Source organism: Cryptotermes secundus, unplaced genomic scaffold, assembly GCF_002891405.2.
Source record: "Cryptotermes secundus unplaced genomic scaffold, Csec_1.0 scaffold843, whole genome shotgun sequence".
In the NCBI taxonomy this organism is placed as follows: domain Eukaryota; kingdom Metazoa; phylum Arthropoda; class Insecta; order Blattodea; family Kalotermitidae; genus Cryptotermes; species Cryptotermes secundus.
Window position 1 is genome coordinate 656,147 of NW_019731994.1, and position 24,083 is coordinate 680,229.

Genomic DNA, 24,083 nt, shown 5'->3' on the forward strand with positions numbered 1-24,083 from the left:
AAGTATTCGTAGAATCAGTTACTACATCACAAAAACACTCCACGTCTCTAGTACAGACTAACCGGTTGATACTACTACGAGAGTGCTGAGCAACCTGCAGACGGTACTACGTCCCGGTGCTCAACACTGACACCGACTAAAGACGCCCTTCTTCCGTTTCCTCTTAAAATTGGTTAATTTTCTCGATTTCACATATTTCTCACAATCGCTTATATAAGTGCTGTTCTTAGCCTCCTCTCCTTCTTTATAAAAAATTGTGGGAACTGCCCACATTCAAGCAAGTGTGACAACGCAAGCTTCATTGCTTAGCAACGACGAGTAAACAGCTGTTGCTAGGGAACTTGCAAACACGGTGTCCGGCAATAGCAGTACCTATTACGTAACCGTTTTCTATATGTCCGCTGCGTCAGTTTCCCAACTCCTACCGCCAGCAGGGTTGCTAAGCAATGACGCTTGCTTGAATGTGGGCAGTTCCAACAAAATAAACGTAACCTTATGCGATCTCCATCATGTCTGTGTATCATCCCCATCAACTCTCGAATGTCCGAACCAAACTATGGAACCTGGTATGTATATCATGACACCTGAGCCCATCTCAGCGGCGTACTTTATAAATTCCACCCATCAATCTGTGTGTTTGTATGTGTATTGCACCGTTTCGTTGCTACGCAACGGCTCGGTGTGCGGTTTCCGGCGGCAACGAAGAATTATTTGAGACGTTTTCCGTGCAGTCCGTGTTGTATAAAAGGAAAATAGGCGATTTAGTACTTCCAAGAACGTATTGTTTTATTTATCTTTAATTCCAGCAGCATCTAATTTATAATTCCCGCTAATCATCATTAGTTCAGATGCTCAGACCACGATGCAACGTATTTCCGCTAATAATATTAAACATAGTTAGATGGTGGCTAACTCAAGGTCTGCAAACCAGTGCTGTAGAGGGGATATACGGCCGAGGAATCGGGGTTCGGTTCTCGGCAGGAGGAAGAGACTTCTTTTCTTCACAGCTTCTAGACCAGCACAGGTACCCAGATAGCCTCCTGTCTGATGACTACCGGAGGCTCTTTCCAGTGGAATAAAGCGGCCGGGGCGTGAATCTGGCCACTCCCATCTACTGTCGAGGTTAAGAACGCGTGGAGCTATACCTCAATTCCCTCACATGTCTTCATGGCATGTTGCTTAATTAAGCAAGCATAGGATCAGTTTTACCTCGCCACTGCTTTAGGGCGCAGGTGCAAATGAACCCGTCGCTTGATGCGAAAAATGAGATGGCGACTGTACACAGCTGCGCCCTACCGGCCGCATTTCCAAACAAGGGGTCTGCATTAGCATATAGAACAATGATACCAATTACTGCATGAAATGGCACGCCTACTTGCGTTTACATATTCATGGTGAGAACATGACTCAAAAGCGAGACCCCAAGGAACGCAGCTCCTTGTTTGACGCTGACATTGCCTGTGGTGTGCGTCATTACGAGCCGGCCTCATCTCATTTGCTGTAACGCAGGTTCAGCGTTTTCTGTCAAGCAAGAAATATGAAATGATTATGTAGATGTTCGGACGGCACAAAAACTGGCCCCAGCGGCAGGGACACTCGCGCGGCTGGTCGCCAAGTTCCGCGCGTTCTGGGATGCGTTGCAGACGGCTTGGTAGGTCGAGTCCAACAGCGTTGGCTGTAGTTGTCCCCCCTCTCTGAAAAAGGAAGCATCAGGTTCCTGCAAAATCTTGGTAAACATCCGCCACACCCCACGCCTTCACATCCCAAAGAGGGTGATAGTCTTCCCTCAGGACCCCACCCGACCCTATCCTGACCCCATCCCTCCTCACACGTTTTCTTTAAATATGGTTAGTTAACTAAGTTGTCTGTATAAAGTAAAAACAAAAAAAGAGTAAATCTATCCCTGTAACAGGCCTTGGAGGCCCATAGGGTTGTGAGATGTTGAGGTTCCCACATTTTCTAGACGCGCCGGCCGCCCTTTACCCCCCATGAATATTCCTGGTACTCATTTCTGTTAGAGGCTGAGTCGACCCCAGGACCTTAATGCTGCTGGAAGCATTACGTCAATTGAAAGAAATCCAAAGATCTCATCGGGACTTGAACTCGCGACCTTCCGGCTTGTAGCATAGTGCCTCAACCACCTGTTGTCTGTGTGCTTACTTAAATGAGCATCACACAATGAAGACGTCTGGTGAAGTGGTGGTACATCTCCGCGCATTCCTAAACTCGGCGGTAGATGAAAGTGAGTGGTCAGCTTCACGCCTTGGCCGTGAGTAGGCTGAGTAGGCCTCACATTACGTCAATTGAAAGAAATCCAAAGATCTCATCGGGACTTGAACTCGGGACCTTCCGGCTTGTAGCATAGTGCCTCAATCACCTGTTGTCTGTGTGCTTACTTAAATGAGCATCACACAATGAAGACGTCTGGGGAAGTGGGGGTACATCTCCGCGCATTCCTAAACTCGGCGTTAGATGGAAGTGAGTGGTCAGCTTCACGCCTTGGCCGTGAGTAGGCTGAGTAGGCCTCACATCCGGTTTGGACACTGTGGACAAGCGAAGAATCTCCTGCCCCCTCATGTTAGTCCCTCGTCTACGATTTAATAGTCCGAATGATGTGTTCGCTTGAGGTGTTCCAGCCAGAACTCTGTATACATTTGTTCCCCTTGCGTGCCACGTGCCCGGCCCATCTCATCACACTAATGGCACTGTATCCGGCTTAAAGTCCACCTGGAAACTGAAGCTCCTCCAAGTTCCCCCTTACGCCCTTAGGCCGTATATGTATCACCAGCGTTAACCCTCACACATAATGTGTGTGCGCGCGCGCGTGTGCGTGCTTTTCGGTTCTTCAAACTGCGAATATCCCCGTAAACATTAACTGTTTCTTCTTTGTAACGCAGATGTGGGGTGTTTTCCAGGAGGCTGGAAGCAACGCATACTGTATTTATGTGTTCTGTTTGGTTGTCACAGTAAACAGCAACCGTTTCCCTAAACGTAACCGTCTGGTGTTTGTAGCTGAGATGTGTTTTCTGTGAGTTAGGAGTTGAATTGTTATTTTATTTTATTTTTTTTTTTACTTTTTCGTAAGTAAAAGTTGGCAAAATGTACCTACGTGTATTAGAGACGCTGTGTCTGTTTGCCTACAAGTAACAACGCCAAAAAGTTGGACGAATTTTTACGAAATTTGATATTTAGGAGTTTCACTACAGTCTGTTGTAACTTTCCAGTTCTTGTTGAAATCGGGCAGCAAAGACGGACACGTGTGAGGTGTAGCTTGATACGTATCTGTCAGAGGGAAGAATGTTTCGAGCACAAGTTGTAGAGAAGAAATGGAACACTTGTTTCCGTAAGTGTTGCGCTTGCTTGTTGACTTTTATATGAAGGAAATTGCTGTGAGGGCATGTGTCACTTGTGCAGGTCGCGGGAACTCATCAAGAGCGCCATTCTGGACAACGACTTCATGAAGAACCTGGAGATGACGCAGATCCGCGAGATCGTGGACTGCATGTACCCGGTCGAGTATGCGGCGGGTAGCCTAATCATCAAGGAGGGCGCCGTGGGCAGTATCGTGTACGTAATGGAAGGTGAGTGCTCACCGCGAAGCTCTTTCATTACCTAAGATTCTTTAATTAGTCTCTGACCTATAAAACGCCAGTTTTAGTACGTAGTTATATCGTATGGGTATAGTTTTCTCGCCAAGGGAAGAATGTAAATTGAGGGCATTTGCGAACAGGTCACGAGGACTGGCAGGGAGCAAGCTAGGCATCTGAGCCCCCCTCCCCCGGATTTTTTGAAAGTAATCAAAATTATAAAAATGGAAACGTGTCAGATGTTTGTATACAGCTTTTCTCTCTGGAATACTCGGTGGAGATGGAACGCAAATTCCCGGGCAGATTCCCATGGTTGAGCCCATGGGACAAGGTGCAGACGGGAGAATGTGTGGATGTAAGAGACAGGGAGGGAGGGGGTGGTAGGGGGACGATCATAATATCGTCATATAATTCATAGGGACAGTTATGGAAGTGCGACTTCTGGTCGTGCTCTTAGGCTGTTTGCGCGCTGCGTTGTTATGTATTGTAGTTGTTTCGATCTTATAAGTTCATCGTCATGTATGTTGTATACGTAGTTGTTTCCCTCCATTTTTTTTCTTTTTTATACTAAAATATTGTTGAATCTTGGGTTAAAATTAGGCATAAATTGTTGCTGAATCTGATTAAAATTAATTACAACTTTCTTATTTTTTTATTGCTCCCTTGATTCTCTACAGGGTTGTTCATTGTGCATGCGGGTGCTATGTATTGTTTTGACCTCGGGTGGTTATGTTATATACAGGATGTTTCACGACTTTAGGGCATAACTGCAGGAGGTGATTTCGTAGGTCTTTGTGATCAAAAAAGTTCATATAAACATGTGTCCGATTTTGGACGGTTACGGATTTATGACCGTTTTAAACTCANATACCAACCCACCACGCCTTAGGTAGCTCTCAAGTGTGGAGATAACGAGAACGCTCTGTCTGTAGATGGCTAAAAATAGCGACCCACCAGCTGACAGACGCGGTTCACACGAGGGCGTGCACGGGAATGAAAAAATCGGTCATAACTCCGTAACCGTCGAAAATCAGACACATGTTTATATGAACTTTTTTGATCACAAAGACCTAGGAAATCACCTCCTGCAGTTATGCCCTCAAGTCGTGAAACACTCTGTATATGCAAGGTATGAGGTTCAGTATGACTTGATTTTGTGTGATTTTTTGTGAATGAAGGATGAATACCCATGAATGATAATACTCTTCACCAGAAATAATACCTCGATCCAGTCAAAGAATATGAGATGGGTGAAACATGTAGCACACATGGCAGAAGTAAGGAATTCCTAGGCGAAAATGGCAGGATAATGTTTAGTGGATCTGGAGGCAGTAGGGCGGGAGGGTGCTGACTGGGTTCATCTGGCTCAGGATAAGGGCCAGTGACAGACTCTTGTGAACATGGTGAACTTTGGATTCGATTAAAGTCAGGGAATTTCTTGCGTAGCTGAGCGACCATTAGCTTCTCAAGAGGGGCATTGCTGCATGGAATTGGTTATTTGTTTGCGAGGCAGGTGACTGTTGGTGCAACTTGTCCTTAAGTTTAGGCCTGACGTTATTCAAAACTTCCAACTTTTACGTGAAACGGTTTCCCGTTGGTTTGAATGTTAAAAAAGGACGTATAAGTGCGTAGACACGGCGAACTGAATCGTATGAGGAGTACTGTATGTGACGCCAGGTAGTCTGGTAGAAGCCTGCCGTAGTTTCGGAGTAACATCCTGCCTCCATCTTCGGGGTCGAGTAGTGAGCCCAGCAGGTAGAGTGCAGCAAATGCTTGTCGCCGTGGTAAGAGCCACAGATTCGCCAACTTTACCGTGGGTTTGTAAAGAGCTCATGCGTCTTGGTGTCCTCTGCCCCTTCACAAATGACAGAGATCGACCCACTAGTCTGAAGCTACGGTTTCGTCTACCAATATTAGCAATCGCAAAGAAGTAGGCTACAGCGAGAGGCTGCGGGCAGGTGTTGCGGCTGGAGCGTACGCAGATGCGCAAAATAACGGGAAGATGAGTCACGCTGTCTGGCATAAATCAGAGTTTACATACATCGATTACCCGGAGGCCATGTGCGAAACAGCACGGAGGGGACCGAGCACAGAACTCTTTATGTTAATTGGCCCCAAATCGTATATTTCACGCCCTCGCCTTCTGATGCGATGTATTTTGAGCGGCTTTTCTCTTATTTATAAAAATGTGGGTTTCTCTCACACACACGCATCATGAACAAGATCATGGAAACCGTAACGTTTGCTTCCTCCTGAACATTAACCGAACAGCCGCTAGATGACTCTGTGACTTGCATTGATTGTCTTGCCATCTATCGGAGATTTCTGTAAACAGCGTTGTCCTCGGTGGCTGAACCGGCTGGACGTACGTAATGATGAACCATGCCATCTAGCGTTCTTTATCGTCTTTATTAGCGGTATGTTGCTGAGTTAGAGTAAACTTCGCTGGCTGAATGGTGAGAGCAACGCAGACATGCGTGTCCATGAAGTCCTTTTGGCGCTTATTGTGTCTTTCCTTCCTGTTGAGGACACCAATATTATGCGATTAATGCCAAGGTGACTGAAAATTACTGTCTCCTGGAATATGACGCCGTGTAGTTTGCGTTTATGGGGTTTTAACGGCGCGGTCAGTAAAATTTAATCTCATACTGTATAGTTCCGAATGATAAGAGGACCCTTGAATAATGAAACGGAATGGATGTGGAAGGATACAGCCGTGTAATCTGGTAGATATTTACTGGCATTTTTGACGAACGTGCTGCCTGCAGCTTCAGGGTAGCAGTCACAGACCCGGAGACAGTACGCCTGGCTTCCACACCTCACGGTGTCAGGCGCCAGACGACAGCAATGACCACCTGAAGAGATGTGACATTAGGTAAATTCGTATCTTCATGCTGTAGGCCAACATCAGTAACACGCGACGACACCGCGAGAAGCCTGTGGAGGAAGCACGCCCTCAGGCAACTTCTAAAGAGAGGACTCCTGTCCCACAGGAAACTCTCTACGTCTCTACTACAAAGACCAGTTGGTTAATACTGTTTATGAAAATAATCGCCGTTTATTCTGACATTCCTGCGAGATAAAGAAATACACTGTCTGAGCTGAATGCAGAATTCCTGTATCTTAAAGTGGGTGGTACGTACAGTTACCAGTGTGCTTGAAAGGGGCACAATTTGCAACTCTGACTGAAGGGCCTACATTGTGCCCTCAAGGTAAGCCCTACGATCCGATGTATATAACCTATGTAATCACACAAGGTCGAAATTGTGACATTTCTGTCACAGTTAGTAGACTTTAAGGCCACGCCAAAAGTGGGTTACCGAAGTGGAACGGACCCGACGTCGTAATGCACGATCCCCGCGTGTTCGGTGCTCTTCCCTATGCCTACCTTCATCCGCCACTGCTTGCAACTCTGATTCATGTACAAGATGCAGCAGGTGGGGACTGACGGCTTGTCAGGCCTGCCCGTCGTATCTCATTGCAGCCGGGCGAATGGGTTTCGCTTCCCCACAAGGATAGATTTTTTTTTTCAATATAGCATCCAGATCGTCCCTGGGGTCTCATCTCCAGTTACGAGAAGTATTCCTTCTGGGATAAACCAGCCAGAGTAGGAAAGTGGCCACTCATCTGTATCCAGTGCCGAAGTTAAAAGTTCATGGAGCTCTACCTCAACTTCTCAATACGTATTGAAACGTGAACAGAGGGATTTTATATTTGCGACGCCACTCAACAGCGAATGGAATTCAGGGACCACTTATTGTCATTCTCTTCAGAACCTTTTGTTTTCACATCTGCCGTGTGAGCGCAGGAAGACGAAAACAGAAAACTGTGACTTGCTGCGTCTCACTGAGGGTGTCTGACAACAGGGAGCCCAGGGGAATGTTTCGACCTGAGAGGGGGAAGTGTATGGAAAGAATCACCAAATATCAGAATCATGAAATAAAATATCAAGTTGGGCGGGGCATGTAGCATGCGTGGAAGAGATTAGACGTGCATGCATAATTGTTGTCACAAAATCCGGAGTGAAGCGACCGATATTGATACCCAGACGTAGACGGGATGATAATATTAAAATGGGTCTTGAAGAAATAGATTGTAAAGGTGTGGATTACATTTATCTATATACGGCCCAGTGGTGGACTGTTGGAAACACGATAATGAACATTAGGTGTGCATAAGACACAGGTAATTTGTTGCCTAGCTGAGCGACTGGTAGCTTCCTCTCGTGACCGGTGTTCAGGTTAGGATACGCATCGGAATGTCTGTACATTCGAGAAGAAAGCAAATCAGAAGCAGGTAGCAAACAGAGCTCTGAAACGTCGGCTGATTTTCACGGATATCAGGAGCTAGAACCCTTTGTAGTATGTAAATACACTGTGCGGACAAAACGTAGAGTTTTTTTTTTTAACTTTAAAGCAGGTGGTGCGTATAGTTACCACTGTGCTGCAAAGGGTGTAATTACATTATTACCGGTGAATGTGGCGGGGAGGAGCCCGAGAGAGCCGCTCTGTGTAACCGGAGCGGATGAACACCCTGTTTGGCGGTGACCTAATGACACTTCATCAAGACATCCGGTACGGCGAGAGGAGACCGCGCGGTCCTAGTGGTCTGCTGCGCCAGTTAAAGTAGTCCACATATTCTCCTAGACTTGGCCTGCCTGCCACCGTGAAAGAGCTTTCGACCACTTAAGTAACATCTTCAGTTCCTGTTGAACTAGAATAATTTGTCACAATCCTACACTGATTACGTACTCATGCTCATAAGGGGTAATGCGACCCTAGCGTGACACTCGTTACTAATCTCCATGAAGACAGTTCAGCTCCTACCGGGGATTTGTGCTAGATTTCACGCACACTGTGGGGCATAAGAAGGTTACTGTATTCTGAAGTGTGACGCCGTGTAGTGTGGTAGATCGTTACCAGCGTTTCAGATGATCTGCTGCCTCTCGGGGTAGAAGAGTTGGTGACGTATCATGCTACACGGCGTCATATACAAAAAGGCAGTCCTCTCCGGGATGTGATTACCGGTCAGACTTGGAGGCTTGCAGCCAATCGCGTTCGCGACTAGGAGCTGCACAAGCGCGACTCTTCTCGCCTGCGCATGCCTCCGTCCGTTCTGGTGTAACAGCACGAGAACCCGCCAATGTAGACTGCACGAGCGTGTCGAGCGGGTTGCTAAGTGTACGAAACATTAGAATGGAAAATGTTTCGTACACATGTTTATACCCAGTACTCTGCCTTAAAACTGGCAGTGTTTTAGATAGCTGAACTATACTGAAGATGGAGACAGTGGGTTCCTCCGCAACGTCGGCCATTAACTACAGTCTGCGCTAGCCGTGAGAACATTACGTCTCGCAAATCCGCTTTTTTTTTTTCTGTTTCACCAAGCGTTTGCCATTTTGAATGCCTTTCCTGACGACAGATGTGTTCTTCACTGCGGCGTCTGTTGCATGTCTTGTGTCAGTTTTTGTGTGATGACGTATTCTTGAGAAAAAGAACGGATTTGCACGTCATATAAAATTCAAGGTTATTTTGGATGCCTACGGATTACAGTTAAATTCATTCTACAACTTTCTGAAATGCCAAATTTAAGCTACATCCGTCGAGTAGTTTCCGAGGAAAGAACGCTGAATCACTGGACCAATTCCGTGAAATGCCCCCGCGTTGAAGTTAGAGGGCCGATGAAGTGGCAACATCGTTGCCTTGGAAGAGCAGGAAGTGACGTCACAGGACATCGCGTCACAAGTTTCTCCCTTGCACTCGCCAGTAGAAAGTCCGCGTTGCAGTGACCTCCTTACGGGGAGCCCGCGGTAGGCCCAATAGGCCTCAGTGAGATGTTTGTTGAACGCTCAGAACGGAAGTTCAGTGTATCTGTGGATCCCTTTGCACTTTGAATATTTTTACGGAACCTTAACAAAATACCCAGACCAGAAATAAGTAAGAGTAATGATAAATAACTGTAGAACAGGAGTTTGAGAGCGCCATACTTCTTAGCGCCGCATATTTATAAGCACAAATCACATTTCGTATATAGGAAAAGTGAACCTGGAAACATAAAATGCCACATATTTGCAAATTTCATTGTGAAGATAGATTTTTCTTTTTTTTCGTCACAAATTATTCTTATGTAAGCTGGGCTTATTCTCGACATTAGTCTATTAGCCCCTGCTCACGCTGGTTCTTCGCTCGCGGATTTTCTTCTTTTTTCTTCTACCCTGAAGCTGGAGGCGATACGTTCCTCCGAAACGTCGGTTAATACACGGCGCCACATCCCAGAAGACTGTTTTCTTCAGTTCTTATGTTTGTGAAATTTAGAAACGAGTGAATATTAACCGAAGTTGCATGTAGACGGCATAAAAGCAAAACGCTGTGTCAGATCTGTGCAGTAGAACAGAATATCGCAATATCTTAGAAAGCTGAATTCTTAAATCTGTCGCCTCATTCGCTATGTTTCTGAATTTTGTTTCTGTTGGTGCATGATTCGAGAATTCGGTTTCTCACAAGTATATGCTGGCGAAGGGTGTCAGCCGACGAATTGCATGTCTTGCTAAAGACTTTTGCCCCTGAGTCAAAAATTCACTTTAATTTATTTATTTCTTCCTTTGCAAATGTCATTTCTGATGTAAATAAACTCCAAAATTAAGATTATTTTAAGTGTTTATAACAACATAACAAAGTAAAGTTATCCCTGTAACAGGCCGTGGAGGCCCATAGGCTTGTAAGACGTCGAGGCTCCTACATTATCTAGACAGTCGGCTCACAAATGGCGGTAAGGTTGTCAGCCTCACTCACCGGCCGCCATTTACCCCCAGGAATAGATCTGGTACTCATTTCTGATAGACTCTTTCGATCCCAGGGACATAGTGCAGCTGGAAGGATTAATTGCAGTGACATCGGGAGTCGAACCTGCGTCCTTCCGGCTTTCTGCATATAATAATGATAGTCATAAGTGATAATTTTTTATATTATAATGGAATTTTCTTGCGGAACTCGTATTTTCGGAACCCTAGGGTACCGCAGATCACCGTTTTGAAAACACTGGCCCAGAGGTAACGCTCTAGACTTGTACTCAGGAGGTACTCGGTTCGACTCTAGGCATGTGGCGGTATCGTGCCTCGACAGGGCAACGAATGCGCCTTTACATTTCACCAGTCATTCTGCTGCTGACACAACATAGGCTCGATACCGAAAGCGTCGTTAAAAAACCAACATAGCCATCCAGGTACATTTCTTCCGAAGAGGCTACGACCACTTTTCTGGTTCGTGCTTTGTCTGTTTAACGACGCTGCAGAGATTATGAGATTGGAGGACAATCATGATGATTAGATAAGAATTTGGAAGGAGACGATCGTATCCTGTTTGATGACGTTGTTCCGGCGTTCGCCTGAGGAAAATGAAGGAAACCCCATTCAACATGGCCTTTCTCTGTTCGGTGGTGCAGTTGATACAGCGTCGTTTAAGCGTCAGCGAAGCCCGTTACGCAGTCCCCTGGAGAGTGTGTACATAGTGAAGAAACTGGTGCTCCAGCTGAGTGCTTGACGCCGTGCTGCTTGTGGGCACGACTGCGCTGCTGGAACGCGGACACTCTGATCATGTACGAAGGCTGTGTGACTTTTTAAGAAGCCAGACAGTTGATTTCATAATTATTGTGAGGGACGAACATTCTGCTGCAGGACACGAACCCCGGCCCTGCAGTTGTGGTTTCTTGCTTCACTATTTATATTCGTCCCCTCCACGCCGCGTCCCACCCGCCTGCCGTTCTTGTCTTGTTCACTGCCTCAGTTCTGTCGCGGAACGGAACAGAGTGGGACGTGAGTGGCGGAGTGGCACGGTTGTGTGGTAAAGTGGCCAGGTTTGCAGACACAGTTGTACGGTAAAGTGGCCACGGAGGCATACAGTTGTGTGGTAAAGTGACCAAGGGGGCTGACACATTTGTGTGGTAAAGTGGTCAGGTTTGCAGACACAATTCTACGGCAAAGTGGCCAGGGTTGCAGACACAGTTGTACGATAAAGTGACCACAGCGTCATACAGTTGTGTGGTAAAGTGGCCAAGGGGGCATACAGTTGTGTGGTGAAGTGACCAGGTTTGCAGACACAGTTCTGCGGTAAAGTGACCAGGTTTGCAGACACACTTGTACGGTAAAGTGACCAGGTTTGCAGACACAGTTGTGCGGTAAAGTGGCCAGGGTTACAGACGCGGTTGTGTGGTAAAGTGGCCAGGGTTGCAGACACAGTTTTACGATAAAGTGACCAGGGTTGTAGACACGGTTGTGCGGTAAAGTGGCCAGGGTTGCAGACACAGTTGTACGGTAAAGTGGCCAGGTTTGCAGACAGTTGTGCGGTAAAGTGGCCAGGGTTGCAGACACGGTTGTACGGTAAAGTGGCCACGGGGGCATACAGTTGTGTGGTAAAGTGACCAAGGGGGCTGACACATTTGTGTGGTAAAGTGACCAACGGGCAGACATAGTGTTTTGGTAAAGTGACCAGGGGGGCATACACTTCTTTGGTAAAGTGACCAAGGGGGCAGACACATTTGTGTGGTAAGTGACCAAGGGGCATACAATCAGTAAAGTGACCAAAAGGGAGACACATTTGTGTGGTAAAATGACCGCGGGGCAGATAGATACAGTTGTGGTGTGAAGTCACAGGGGAGCAGATAGAGTTGTGCTGTGAAATGAAGGGGGGGCAACCAGAAGCTGGTAATTGTGTTGTGAAATGGCGGCGGGGCGCAGTTGGGAACTGTTTATTGTGCTGTGAAATGACGGGGAGCAGCTAAAACCAGGATGCGGATGCGCCGCTACCCCGGGCGCGCCGTTGTGGAGGGAGAGTTGCACCCGGACAGTGACAGCGCGCGACGCATGATGGCACTGCTGTACGAGGCGAGCTGGCAGGAATGTCGGGATAAGTGCCTGCTCAAGAGGTCCAAATCCCTCAGGACCATAGACCCTGAGAGCGCGAGGTGGGAAGCTGAAGATATGAGGAGGCCCAGGTCCCAGCAGCCGCAGGGCGAGTTCTGGGAGCACAGGAGGGGCATCGGCTGGACGCGGAAGTTCCACCCCCACGAGCTGCGGGCATACCCGGAGACTTTCCCCCCACGCCTCTACCAGAATCTCCCTGTCCGCGACGCCAGAATGCGTCAGCGTCGGTCCTCGGCATCCTCGGCAGACTTGCCCCCGGAGGAAGAGTTCGCGATACCTCGCCCCAAACTGATCGTCCCCGTGCACACGTATGGCATCAGGAAGCGGCGTACTGGGAACACGATGCACCTGCCCCCAGGTACGGGGAACGTCGTCATTTCACTTAGTTGGCTTAGGGGGTGAGGCAGCCCAGGGTGATGGGGTGAGCTTTGCTGGCCAAAAGAAATGTCCCCGACTATTATCTGGCTTCGTCTTTCTCGGTAATATAGTGGTTAGTATCCCCCCGCCTGTCACGCGAGAGACCCGGGTTCGATTCCCTGCCGGGGAGAATTTTCAAGGCCGCGCCGTACCCCAAGCGATTAATCGCTGGCTTCCCACCGCGGCGGGTGAGAGTACTTCGTTTTCCCCTGCCAATCTTCATTCCACCAAATTCTCCATCATCATAATCACCCGGGGCAGGCTACAATAGGTCAATTAATGGCCGCCGTGCCGAGTGGACCCAGTTGGACTCAACCCCCCACTAAGCGAAAAAATTGTCTGGCTTCCCTTAGTGTTGCATATGCTGCACGAAGTGTGCATGTACGGGGTGTGATGTATCTTCGTTCTGTTCGTGCTTGTCTTTATCTGCGCACGCTGCTTTCTCGTCAGATTTCGACCTTGCATTAAATTCTGCTGGCCTTGCTCCCACCGCAGCAGTTTGCACTGTGTGACGAACTGTGTAATGAGTGGTGAATATACCGGGTGGCGCAGTAGCCCAGTGAATATGGTAATATGTCCACTTTATGTATCCAGAAGGCTTCGTGTTCAGGACGTTTCTCTCTCTAATTTACATAGCCGTTTAAAGCCCAGTGGTTACAATATGTACCACCGTTTTAACATATTAAATCCCTGCGTTCTGCCCACAGAGTGTATCTGTGTGTTCCGTATGCTTCTCACAATAAACAGGGACTGTTTCCCTAAACAGCATTAATCGGTTGGGCTTTGTAGTAAAAGTAAAAAAAAAAAGTAAGGGTATCCCTGTAACAGGCCGTGGAGGCCCATAGGGTTGTGAGATGTTAAGGTTCCCACATTTTCTAGACAATCGGCTCATAGATGGCGGTAAGGTTGTCAGCCCTACGCGCCGGCCGCCCTTTACCCCCAAGAATATTCCTGGTACTCATATCTATTAGAGGCTGAGTCTACCCCAGGGCCATAGTGCGGCTGGAAGGATTAGGTAAATTGAAAAAAATTCAATGACCTCATCGGGACTCAATCAACTACGCTACCGCGTGCCTCCTGGGCTTTGTAAGGGAAACGTAATGTTTCCTGTGAGGTACGAACTGACTTGTTATATATTATTTAGAATAAATTCAGTCTTTAAAGTGTTAATATGATTTGCCGAAATTACCTACTTAATGTGGGTTTTAGAGACGAACTTACATGGTAATACAGGCAGGCTTGGCGTGCGTCATCAAAGTATGTTATCTGGTCAGATCGCATTGGCCCGAGAGTGTATGTGTGAGCTCATAGTTAAAGGAACACGTAGAAGTGAGCCATACAAAGCCAGAATCGAAATAGCGCAACAGAAGTGGCATATGTCTACCACACAGAGTTTCGTCGAAATGGATCATGTAGTGCGGGCTGTTTTGCTTACTGATGGGCGCATGGACGGACATCAGGTGACGCCGGGTACGCACTCACCAGAGCTCGTGAATGATGTCAAGTGTACAGCGTCATAACACGTAAACGCATAATTGTAGGAGGTGGATTACACGTGCAACTGTTTGCTTCGGTCTTTCGCTCTTTTCCAATTTTCTTAAAAAAAATTCAATGAAACGTGCTGTAAAAATCTGTTACCATGCAAAGCACGTTCGCCCGAAACGTCGGTGAGTACACGACGTCACGTGCTATAAAATAATACTCTTCATTTATATTTATGTTTTCTCCTCAAGGTCCTTACAGGACAACTGGCGGATTAGATACGGGTGTGCACATGCGCGACATAAATAACTCTGCGTTATGTGTGATACTGGTACGTGACGATATAAGCTTGTAGTGAGAAAGTCTGTGGCCGTGTTAGCGATAGAAAGCGTCGGACATGGCCCGAATTAGATCACACGTCGCGCTACGTGGGAAAATGGCCACAGTGACACTATGCAGACAATCTTCCTTCAGTTGCTACAGAAGTTTGGCTGGTCTTCTGTCACTAACGTGAAGTCCGTTGAAATGTCAGCGGCAGGCAGCTGGTATGACGCCATATGCGCCGAGGGGGAGGGGGGAACCAGTCATGTGCCTCATGCCTGATATTTGGAAAAATCAAAATTGAATAAAGGTGTAAGTAAAAGTAAAGGTATCCCTGTAACAGGCCGTGGAGGTCCATAGGGTTGTGAGATGTTGAGGTTCCCATATTGTCTAGAGAGTCGGCTCACAGATGGCGGCAAGGTTGTCAGCCTTACGCGCCGGCCGCCCTTTACCCCAAAGAATATTCCTGGTACTCATTTCTGTTAGAGGCTGAGTCGACCCCAGGGCCATAGTGCGGCTGGAAGGATTGGGTCAATTTAAAAAATAAAAAATAGGACAAATTAAAATTGTTTGTTTAAAAAGTTACTATTCCATCCCGAATATTTTGGAACGATCGATAAAAATAATCTGAAACGGCTTAAATGCAAGTTAAGCAAATGGTCAGTCTGCTCCCGGCGCTGAAGTGAAATCTCGCTTTGCCCATGGGTGGTGCTGCAGTCTAGAGGTACGTACTATGGCGGACACTGCGTACCTTTCACTGCCGTTTATTGCTAGTGGCTTACGGTTCTATTCTTGCCATCTGCAAAATCTGATTGCCAAGATGGGACAGCTTTATCCTTGCACGTGTCCCGGCCAGCTGATCGGAATGTGCTGACACGGCAGCAGATCAGCAGACTAAGGAACGTCGCGACGTGCTAGTGTGATTACTTTACGACGGATAAGGTAGCACGTTTTGCAGAAATGTTTGCAAAATTTTGACAGGAAAACCTGAGTTTAAGAAATAACTTAAGAGACACTGACGTTGCCGAGAAGATGATGTTAAGGTTAACCTTTTACAGATGGGATGTAAAGATGCGAAATCGATTTAATTGGCTGAAAACAGAGCTTTGGATTACATAAGAGCAGAAAGTGCCTTGATCAGCTGAATAACTATCAGCTTATGTAGAAGACTTAGAAATTGAGAGCAGTCACTGTGGGCTCACCACTACCATTGGGTAAGCTATGATTACGAATATCTGCAGAGGTATCTTAGATACGATGGTGCGGCGTGTGTGGGAATGTCCACTTGCCTGTCCGTCGCAACCGTTCATTGCCGTCGGGATTGCAAAATACGCGTAATTTGGGGGAGGGGTTGTAAGAAGGCCAGATGAAGGCTCATAGAATCCTAAAACAGTAAAATATTGTCATGAGTCTCACGGGACTCGGAACCAAGAATCACTGTGCTGGTGAGGGCCAGTCAGGTAGTTGTAAGCCTTTCGTCGCATTGTTAATTTTACGAAATTTAGATGGCGCAGGCCCTGAACGCAGGAAACTGGGCACGCGCAGCTTATGGCTGAGTCCGTTGCCTCTCTTCTTGACGGGAATTTACTTGCAAAAATATTTTCATTTTTGGAGCCGGGATAGCGCAGTCGGTATAGCGACTGGCTACGGGCTGGACGACTGAGGGGTCGGTTCGAGTCCCGGTAGGTTCAAGAATTTTCCCTTTCTCCACGTCGTCCACGCCTGCTCTGGGGCCCACCAAGCCTCTTATCCAATGGGTACCGGGGGCTTCTTGTCTTACTGTTCGACCATGAAGGTGGAGACAGTACGTGCCTCCGAAACGACTTCACTTTCCCGAACATAGTCCTGCTGTGAGACTCAGATTTGCTGGCAATTACCGTTTGGTACGCACAGTAGCGTCGCGCCTTGCCCTCGAATGGGCGGGTGAGCCCACTTTCCCATCGACCTGAGGTTTTGCACCCTCTCCCACCCCGTTCAGTGCTCTTGTCGAAGCGCCTACCACCATTTTTCGGGAAAGAAATTATTGTGTGTAATTGCTTAGTTCTTGCGTTTCTCTCTTCGCAGCAGCATCCCTGCGATCTAGCTATAACTATACGTACCACCTGCTTTAACATTAACAATTGGAGACTTGCCCAAAGGTTGTATTTATGTATTTCGTATGATTCTCGCAATAATAGTAGTTATTTCGCGAAGCACCATTAGCCAACTGGTCTGTGTAATAGAGACACCGTGTATCTGTATTTTCTGCATGGAACGAACCTAAATTTTAAATGTTATTGAAGTGAACGTCAGGCTTCAAGTTCATCAGAATTACACCCCTCGCTGTGGAGTCCATCAAATTTCCCTTTCCAGAGTTAATTAGAAAACCAGAATTCCCTGGCCCCTGTCTGTTGCCTCTGATTTCTCCGCATTCCAAAAAATGATCTTCCCCTACTCTTCAGGTCACAGCTCCCACCCCCTCACATACTTTCCCCGTGCAGACATTATTTGTGGTGGGATTTGAAACAGCAGCCTGCCACTAGACTGGCTAATCGCCTGACAGGTGACGTATTCCGGTCTTCGCACCTACTATACAAAGAGTGAGAACTGAGTTGTTTGTTGTCAGGTTATTAAAAGAGGCTGAATTGACTACTGAGGATATTTTGTTTACACAGTAGAACTGGGCGTATTAGAGGACGGGGCCCCGGCATCTGTTTCACTTCTGGCAGAGTTACGGAAATGCTCGGCTCACCTTGCCGTTCTCGGGTGCATGTCCAGCCGACAGCAGTGGTATGTTCGAGGGCAGATTTAATTACTGCCAACATTGCTGTCTTCTAGGATTTTTTTTTTCCTTGGCACTACAGCCCCAGTGGGCCTAGGCCTACCTCCATGAACTTCTCCGTTCACTTCGGTTTTTCTAGATCTTACACATTCGGTAGGATTCCTTGGGCGGGTGATCAGCTCGTCGCAAGGCCTCTACCTGTACACAAACACAGAAAAAAACACACAAACTAAACATCCATGCCCTGAGTGGGATTCGAACCTACGGTCCCGGTTTCCAAGCGAGCGAACACAGTACATGCCTTAGACCGCTCGGCTACCGTGACCGGCCTTGTAGGATGTTGCGCCGTGTTATTTTCATAGTTATGTAGTAACAACGTTCCTGAAGATGGAAGTAGAATCATTGGTACAGACTCTGTATAACGATGTCTTGTATGCGCGGGGGGAAAGCTCTGAAATTTCGCAGTTTCGGGTTGCCATAGCAACGAAGTGTCGAGCAGTAACGCGTTGGGTGAATGTAAATGATGTAACGAATGAGATCCTTATTTTTTTATTGTATCATGCCATTTTGTGGACCACCTCTGTGGTCTAGTGGCCAGAGGTCCCGGGTGTGATTCCCGACGCTACCAGATTTTCTGAGAACCCGACCCTGAAGGCCGAGCTAATACGTTCCTCCGAACAGACTGCACGGCGTCACATCCAAGAAAACGGTATTCACCGTGCACCCCGTGTGCGTAGAACGGAAAACGCGGCGTTTACGTGGAAATGCAGTTATCGGATATACGGTATGAAACAAGCGTAACTGTACCCAGCATGCACCGCGGAGCCTGCTTGGCACCGCAGTGCAGTTGCGGGTTTGGTCACCACGAGTCAACCTTGCGTTCCAGTTTCCAAGCGGATCTCTTTGTTAGGGTTCAGAAGCCATCCTGTGTGACCGGTGCTCTGCTCCTTTTGGGCATGCTCGTTTAGTTTCGCAGGGCGGACTGCCGTATAGAAATGTTGATGAAATTTATGAATGAGAAAGTGATACAAATAATCAAAATGCTGGGACGAGCAGAGTCAAGGGGCCAACACGCTGTTTCCGAAAGTCCTGTGGCCCTGTTGCGGGCGGGCGTGTTGTATAGGTTCGCACTCCTCCGGCATGTGCTGCCGTATAGTCTGGTAGATACGTACCAGCGTTTCGGAGGAGCTTACTCTTTCCGTCTTCAGGGTAGAACAAGTTCCCTGAACATTAAGAAAGTATGCTTCTCCGACACGTTTGTACATATCTACCAAACTCTGCGGTGTCATAACGTAGAACATGTTGATAACTTTATTTCATGACACCTTATCAGCTGCCATGCCAAGTCTGGATGAATGTCCTGGTCTGCTTTTCGAACTTCGCTCACGAAAGGAGCCGGAACGGGTAGTCAGTATTCGAACAGGAGATATACGTGAATTACCGTTGAGTTAACCTTGAGGGGAGGTTCCCGTGAATGACATGCTGTACCCGCCCGAAGGTCGGCAGGGGGCCAAGGCGTGGTCTCCAAGAAAGTTCAGGGTTCATTTCAACGTGCACATGGACACGGGCAGTGGGGGCTCAGGAAGCCGGTACACACTGATACAGCTGGAGTTTTACTGCTCATCTTAGTTTCTTCTGTGGCACTGTCGTGTCATTGTAAACCGGGCTTCCCTAGCCGATGTATTGGTCATGTTTAAACACAGAACATCTTCATGTCGTGAAAAGAAAATACAGGACAGAACCGCATCAAGAGGACTGCCCATAATTAAGAGAGTTGACTCAAGCGGTAACATTTGTCACGTGCATTTGGGAAGTAGCTGGTTGGAATCTCTGCCGGCACACCAACTATTGACAGATATTTATCGTAGTCAGGTACACACTGCCGGTCACGGTAGCCGAGCGGTCTAAGGCATGTACTGTCTTCGCTCGCTTGGAAACCGGGATCGTGGGTTCGAATCCCACTCAGGGCATGGATGTTTAGTTTGTGTGTGTTTTTCTGTGTTTGTGTACAGGTAGAGGCCTTGCGACGAGCTGATCATCCTCCCAAGGAGTCCTACCGAATGTGTAAGATCTAGAAAAACCGAAGTGAACGGAGAAGTTCATGGAGGTAGGCCAAGGCCCACTGGGGCTGTAGTGCCAAGGGGAAGAAAAAAGGTACATACCGGGTTGATTCGTGAAATTAGGCCAAAACCATTTCGTTCCACTGCTGAGTTGGGGAGGGGGATGCTTGCTACCGTTCAGTTCATAATCGTACAGTCTGTTATCTAGCAGCAATAACAGCAGCCTGATAACACACAAACACGGTTTAGGCTGGGGCCACACGAGCGCACAGAATGCGTCCGTTGTAACGAACGTACTTTATGACGGACGTTGCTGAGGACACCATACAGTTGCAGAATGCGGTGCTTAGTTTTTTGTCTGCAATGGAGCCAGAAGAAAGCGTAGCATTCCCCTCTCTTGTTTATTTCTACAATGGACGTCACGACGTTCGTTACAGCGGACGCATTTTGTGCGCTCGTATGGCCCCAGGCTTAGAGTTTTTGTCTCTTCCGGTTTCTTACAAAACTGTGGACTCCATCTCATTTGTGGGCGTTCCCAGCCTCCCCGCCCGTGAGATCCGCACATGTCGGGCCCCGCTCCTCATCAGTTTTCCGAGATGATCCTTATTTCTGGATAACAACGGGATGGATCCTCGGAAGTTCCTGGAACGTTCCTTGTCCAACAGCCAGCACCCTGGCTTTCCGCGGCTGTAAACAGCATTGTAAAGATTCCTGTTCCTTTGTATGGTTGGTCTCGCGCCCTGAGGAGTAAACAGAAATTGAGGGTGTCTTGGGACAGGATGCTGGACCTGAGGAAGAGAACGTGAGATGATGGTGGAGAAACCGGAAGTGAGACCTAGTGTTCATGGGAACATGATATTAATAAGTAGGATGTTCAGATGTGGACTGGAGCCATCTGGCTCAGGATTGGATCCAGTGGCTGACTTGTGTGTAAACGGTAGGAGATGCCGTGACTGGCTGAGCGACCACTAGCGTTCAAAAAGCCACAAGTTGTGTAGGATCTCAGGTCCTCACATCGGTGGCTGTGGACGATGTGATCTGGGCTTTAACACTCTGTAGTTCGTATCAAGGAGAGAATTCCTACCTGTCGTGGCAATAGCGCCCCCATCTTCAGGGTTGAAGAGCAAGCCAAGCAAGAAACGTCGGACTCTCTCCGATCTACATGGCGTTACAACCCAAATGACCATGCTAATGTAGCCAGTAGGTCTACTACATTTGATCTGGTTCCGTCAGGCGTTCACGGAGCTCAAGCATACAGATATGTGTTTGTGAGCACCCTGTAATGGAGCGACCCAGCAATGTGCCTTTCGCTTTTCGCTGCTGCCTGCGCCTTTCAAATGTCACGACGGAAGTGAAAGGCACACTGAGCGAGCTTCGCAATCGCCAGTAGTTGATTCAGCGACCAGTAACTCACCATTTGCAATTTCGTATACGAAAGTAAAAAAATTACATAACAGTAGAGGAGGATAGTGGCCTCATCTTCGTCGCAGTTGAAGTGGAAGTAACAAGTTACTTCGAAACGTAACTCCCAGACTGCACGGCGTCACGTCCCGGAAGACCGCATGACATGAGGCTCAGACCGTGCTGTGCCCAGTTGTTTGTACGTAACGTAACATGTGCAGCCCATTAAGACCGGCAGCATTCATAGGTATCATAACATCCATCGGTGCGGTGAACATTTCATGAAATACAAGCGAAAATAGGAGCTACGTTAGCTCAGTCAGTATAGTGACTAGACTACGGTCTGCACGACCAGGGAATATCCGGGGTCGGCTTCCGGCAAGGGCAGAGATCTGCCCCCCCCCCCCGCCTTCAGACCAGCTCTGGGGTCAGTCCGGTATTCTCTAGAATGAGTATCGCGCGTAAAGCGCCCGGAGCCAGAAGCCGACCGCTCACCTCAATCTTCTGCTGAGGATAGGAGTGCGTCTGTGTGGAGTGGTGCTTAAATAAGCACGCTCAGGCTCGAAGAGTTCCGCGACTGTGCTCTTGTTGAGGAATTCGGCTTCGTGACTGCTGACGAGTCCCTGCAGCCAGCAGCGTGAAGAGAAAGTGCGCGCTGCAGCCATCCTGTTTTTTTAAAGCTCTGTTTTCGTGTTCCCTGAGCGCGCGGAAGGCTGACCTTGGGGAATGAGAATCCGCATGATGGGCCCAGGTTGTCGTTCGGAAAGGGAATGCCTCGTGCGAATCTCAGTTTTCCTCAGCTGCTTCTGTGGTCTAATTGTCAGAGTTCCTGGCTACAGAGCCAGAGGTCCGGGTTCGATTCCCGGCGCTATCAGATTTTCTGACACGTAGTGGATCTGGAACGGGGTCCACTCAGCCTCGTGATGATAATTGAAGAGCTATTTCAAGGAAGTAGCGGCTCCGGTCTAGAAAACCAAAATTAACGGCCATGGGGATTCGTTGCGCTGACCACCTGACACACTTTATCCGCTAAAATTGACACTAAGTTGGCCGACAAGCGGCGGGCGCTCGTTCGCTCGGTCGGTATAGTTCGCTTGCGAACTAAAACCACGGAGTTTGTTTTCAGTTTTTGTTTGTTTTCTCTATGGACTAACGACTGTAGAGCCGAACTGTTCCAGTTCGTGACTGCGCCTACACGCTCCACTGCCCGCATGTTGTAACAGTGAAAGTCAGGCAACGGCTGTGATGCGGGCCAGTCTCGCTCCTGGGTGTCGATTTCATTCCGTAATGACGTTCTGAGACACATTCAATGTATGTCAGAGACGCTAGCACAAGCAGGGGACTGTATTACAGTTTTGTATATTATGATGTGTATCAGACGGGAAGACAGTAGATTCTGAACTGAATGGTAGTACTTAAACGACTCTTAGAATGCGGCGATGCGGACAGGATTGATCTGGCTCGGGATAGGGCTCTTGTGAACACGGTAATGAACCTTCTAGTTTCATAAAATGTGGGGGAAATTCGTGAGTGGCTGGACCACTGACCGCTCCTCAAGAAGGGCTCACCTTCATGGAGTTAGTTAGTTATGGTAACAAACATTACCCGAAATTAATCTGTTCTTAGATGCTTCGTGAATGCAACATTGTCTTGTTACTTTCATCCCCAGATATCTGAACTTTGCAAAGTTTTCAAAGGATCTGTTAGCTGTGTTCATGTCAATATTTTGCGCTGCTTTCTAGTAGCGGGGAATGCACATATACATCGTGCTGTTGCACCTTCTGATATTAGGCTACTCAGTTCTGTCTGTCACCTTTTTCAACTCAAGACAACAGACCGAGTGAAGTGAACGCATAATGTGCGTTATATATGCCTGTCGTGGCGTATTGGTGTGGCAAACGTTTGCTGGTCTGCATCGGCCCAGCGAAACCCACCTCTTCTGCCTACCAGCCACGCAGACTTGTCCCCCAGAATCACAGGCCGCAAGAAGGGTATGAATGAAACAGGCGATAGCTCCATTGAAAATTTACACGCCACACTATCGTCTGTTGTTCTTTGCGTCACGAGCACTGATTTCTGGTTCATGTACAGACATAGCTTCAAGGTTCAAGTCAGCTTGTGTAAGTTGTGCCACTTAACACAAATGCGCATCTCCTCCGCCCAGGAACACATCCGTTATTCCCTTTCCGTCCGGTTTTAAAGGGTACGATAAGGTGAAGATGACCGCTGTTGGGTTATACTGCCGCGCCCTCTGCGTGATTCCATGAAGCGGTGCTTAAATCAGAGCCGGGCAGACCTTAACTGTATATGTGAGTACGGGAAAGCGTTGGAGCCTAATTTAGCCCTTTAAAGCAAGTGGTAAATAAGTGTACCAACTGCCTTAACAGTAAAAGACTCAACATTTAGTCTTTTACTGGGGCTACGTCGTGCCCGTGTATGGATATGGTAGTAAAGTCATCCGGTTAGAATCTCGGCCAAAGCCATGTCACTTCACAGGCGTGTTATCGTATCTCAGGCGCGACATAACTGCTCTGTCCAGTCAGTGCTCCGTTTTTGCAGGCCCGTGCAGGCGTATGAAGCGTCCTTTATACACGACCCGTGACCTCAAGCTGCCCGCCGACCCGCATCGCGAACTGCTGCGTTGAACGACAAATGCCTCTCGCTTCCCTGCACATTTCCCATGCAAAAAGCTCAATTTCCTCTTAGAATTTACATTTATGGGTTCACCCAGCTTAGTGGCGTGGTGCCCAGACACAGGGGCAGAATCTAGCCCGACATCCGAGCTTTATTGCTTTTAAAAACCATGTCTGTCAGCGTGAAATAGATCTGATGCAAGTGACAGAGCCCAGACTTTTACTCAAACTCTCCGGTAGTTCCATCCTCCTCCTGTAGCCCAGGATGCATTTTAGCAATTAACTAACTCACTGGTAGCAGGACCTGAAGGTTCAACACCGCTGATTCCAGAGCTAGCCACTGGACACGATCCTGAGCTAGTTCTTTCCGTTTGCCACCCTGACAACCTGTTATCTATCTGTGCTATTAATTATCTACCATACAGTAATTCTCCTGTAGCATCAACCTCTGTCATTGTCTTGTACTTTCTTGTGGAATATTCCAGAGCATACTGCAACACTGAA

The 24,083-nt window shown here is 47.8% G+C and overlaps 1 protein-coding gene across 9 annotated transcripts in view; it reads left to right on the forward strand.

Moving 5' to 3' along the window:
- Window positions 1–24,083, forward strand: part of LOC111867470 (cGMP-dependent protein kinase, isozyme 2 forms cD4/T1/T3A/T3B) — an 89,396-nt gene that overhangs the window by 52,997 nt on the left and 12,316 nt on the right. For 8 of the 9 annotated variants that reach the window (XM_033752699.1, XM_023857366.2, XM_023857372.2 and 5 more), the window contains one exon: window positions 3,415–3,581. In XM_033752699.1, coding sequence (XP_033608590.1) covers window positions 3,415–3,581 — 167 coding nt within the window. Of the gene's footprint in view, window positions 1–3,414; window positions 3,582–11,375; window positions 12,863–24,083 lie in introns of those variants that run through there. The other variant, XM_023857368.2, reaches the window with a different exon arrangement.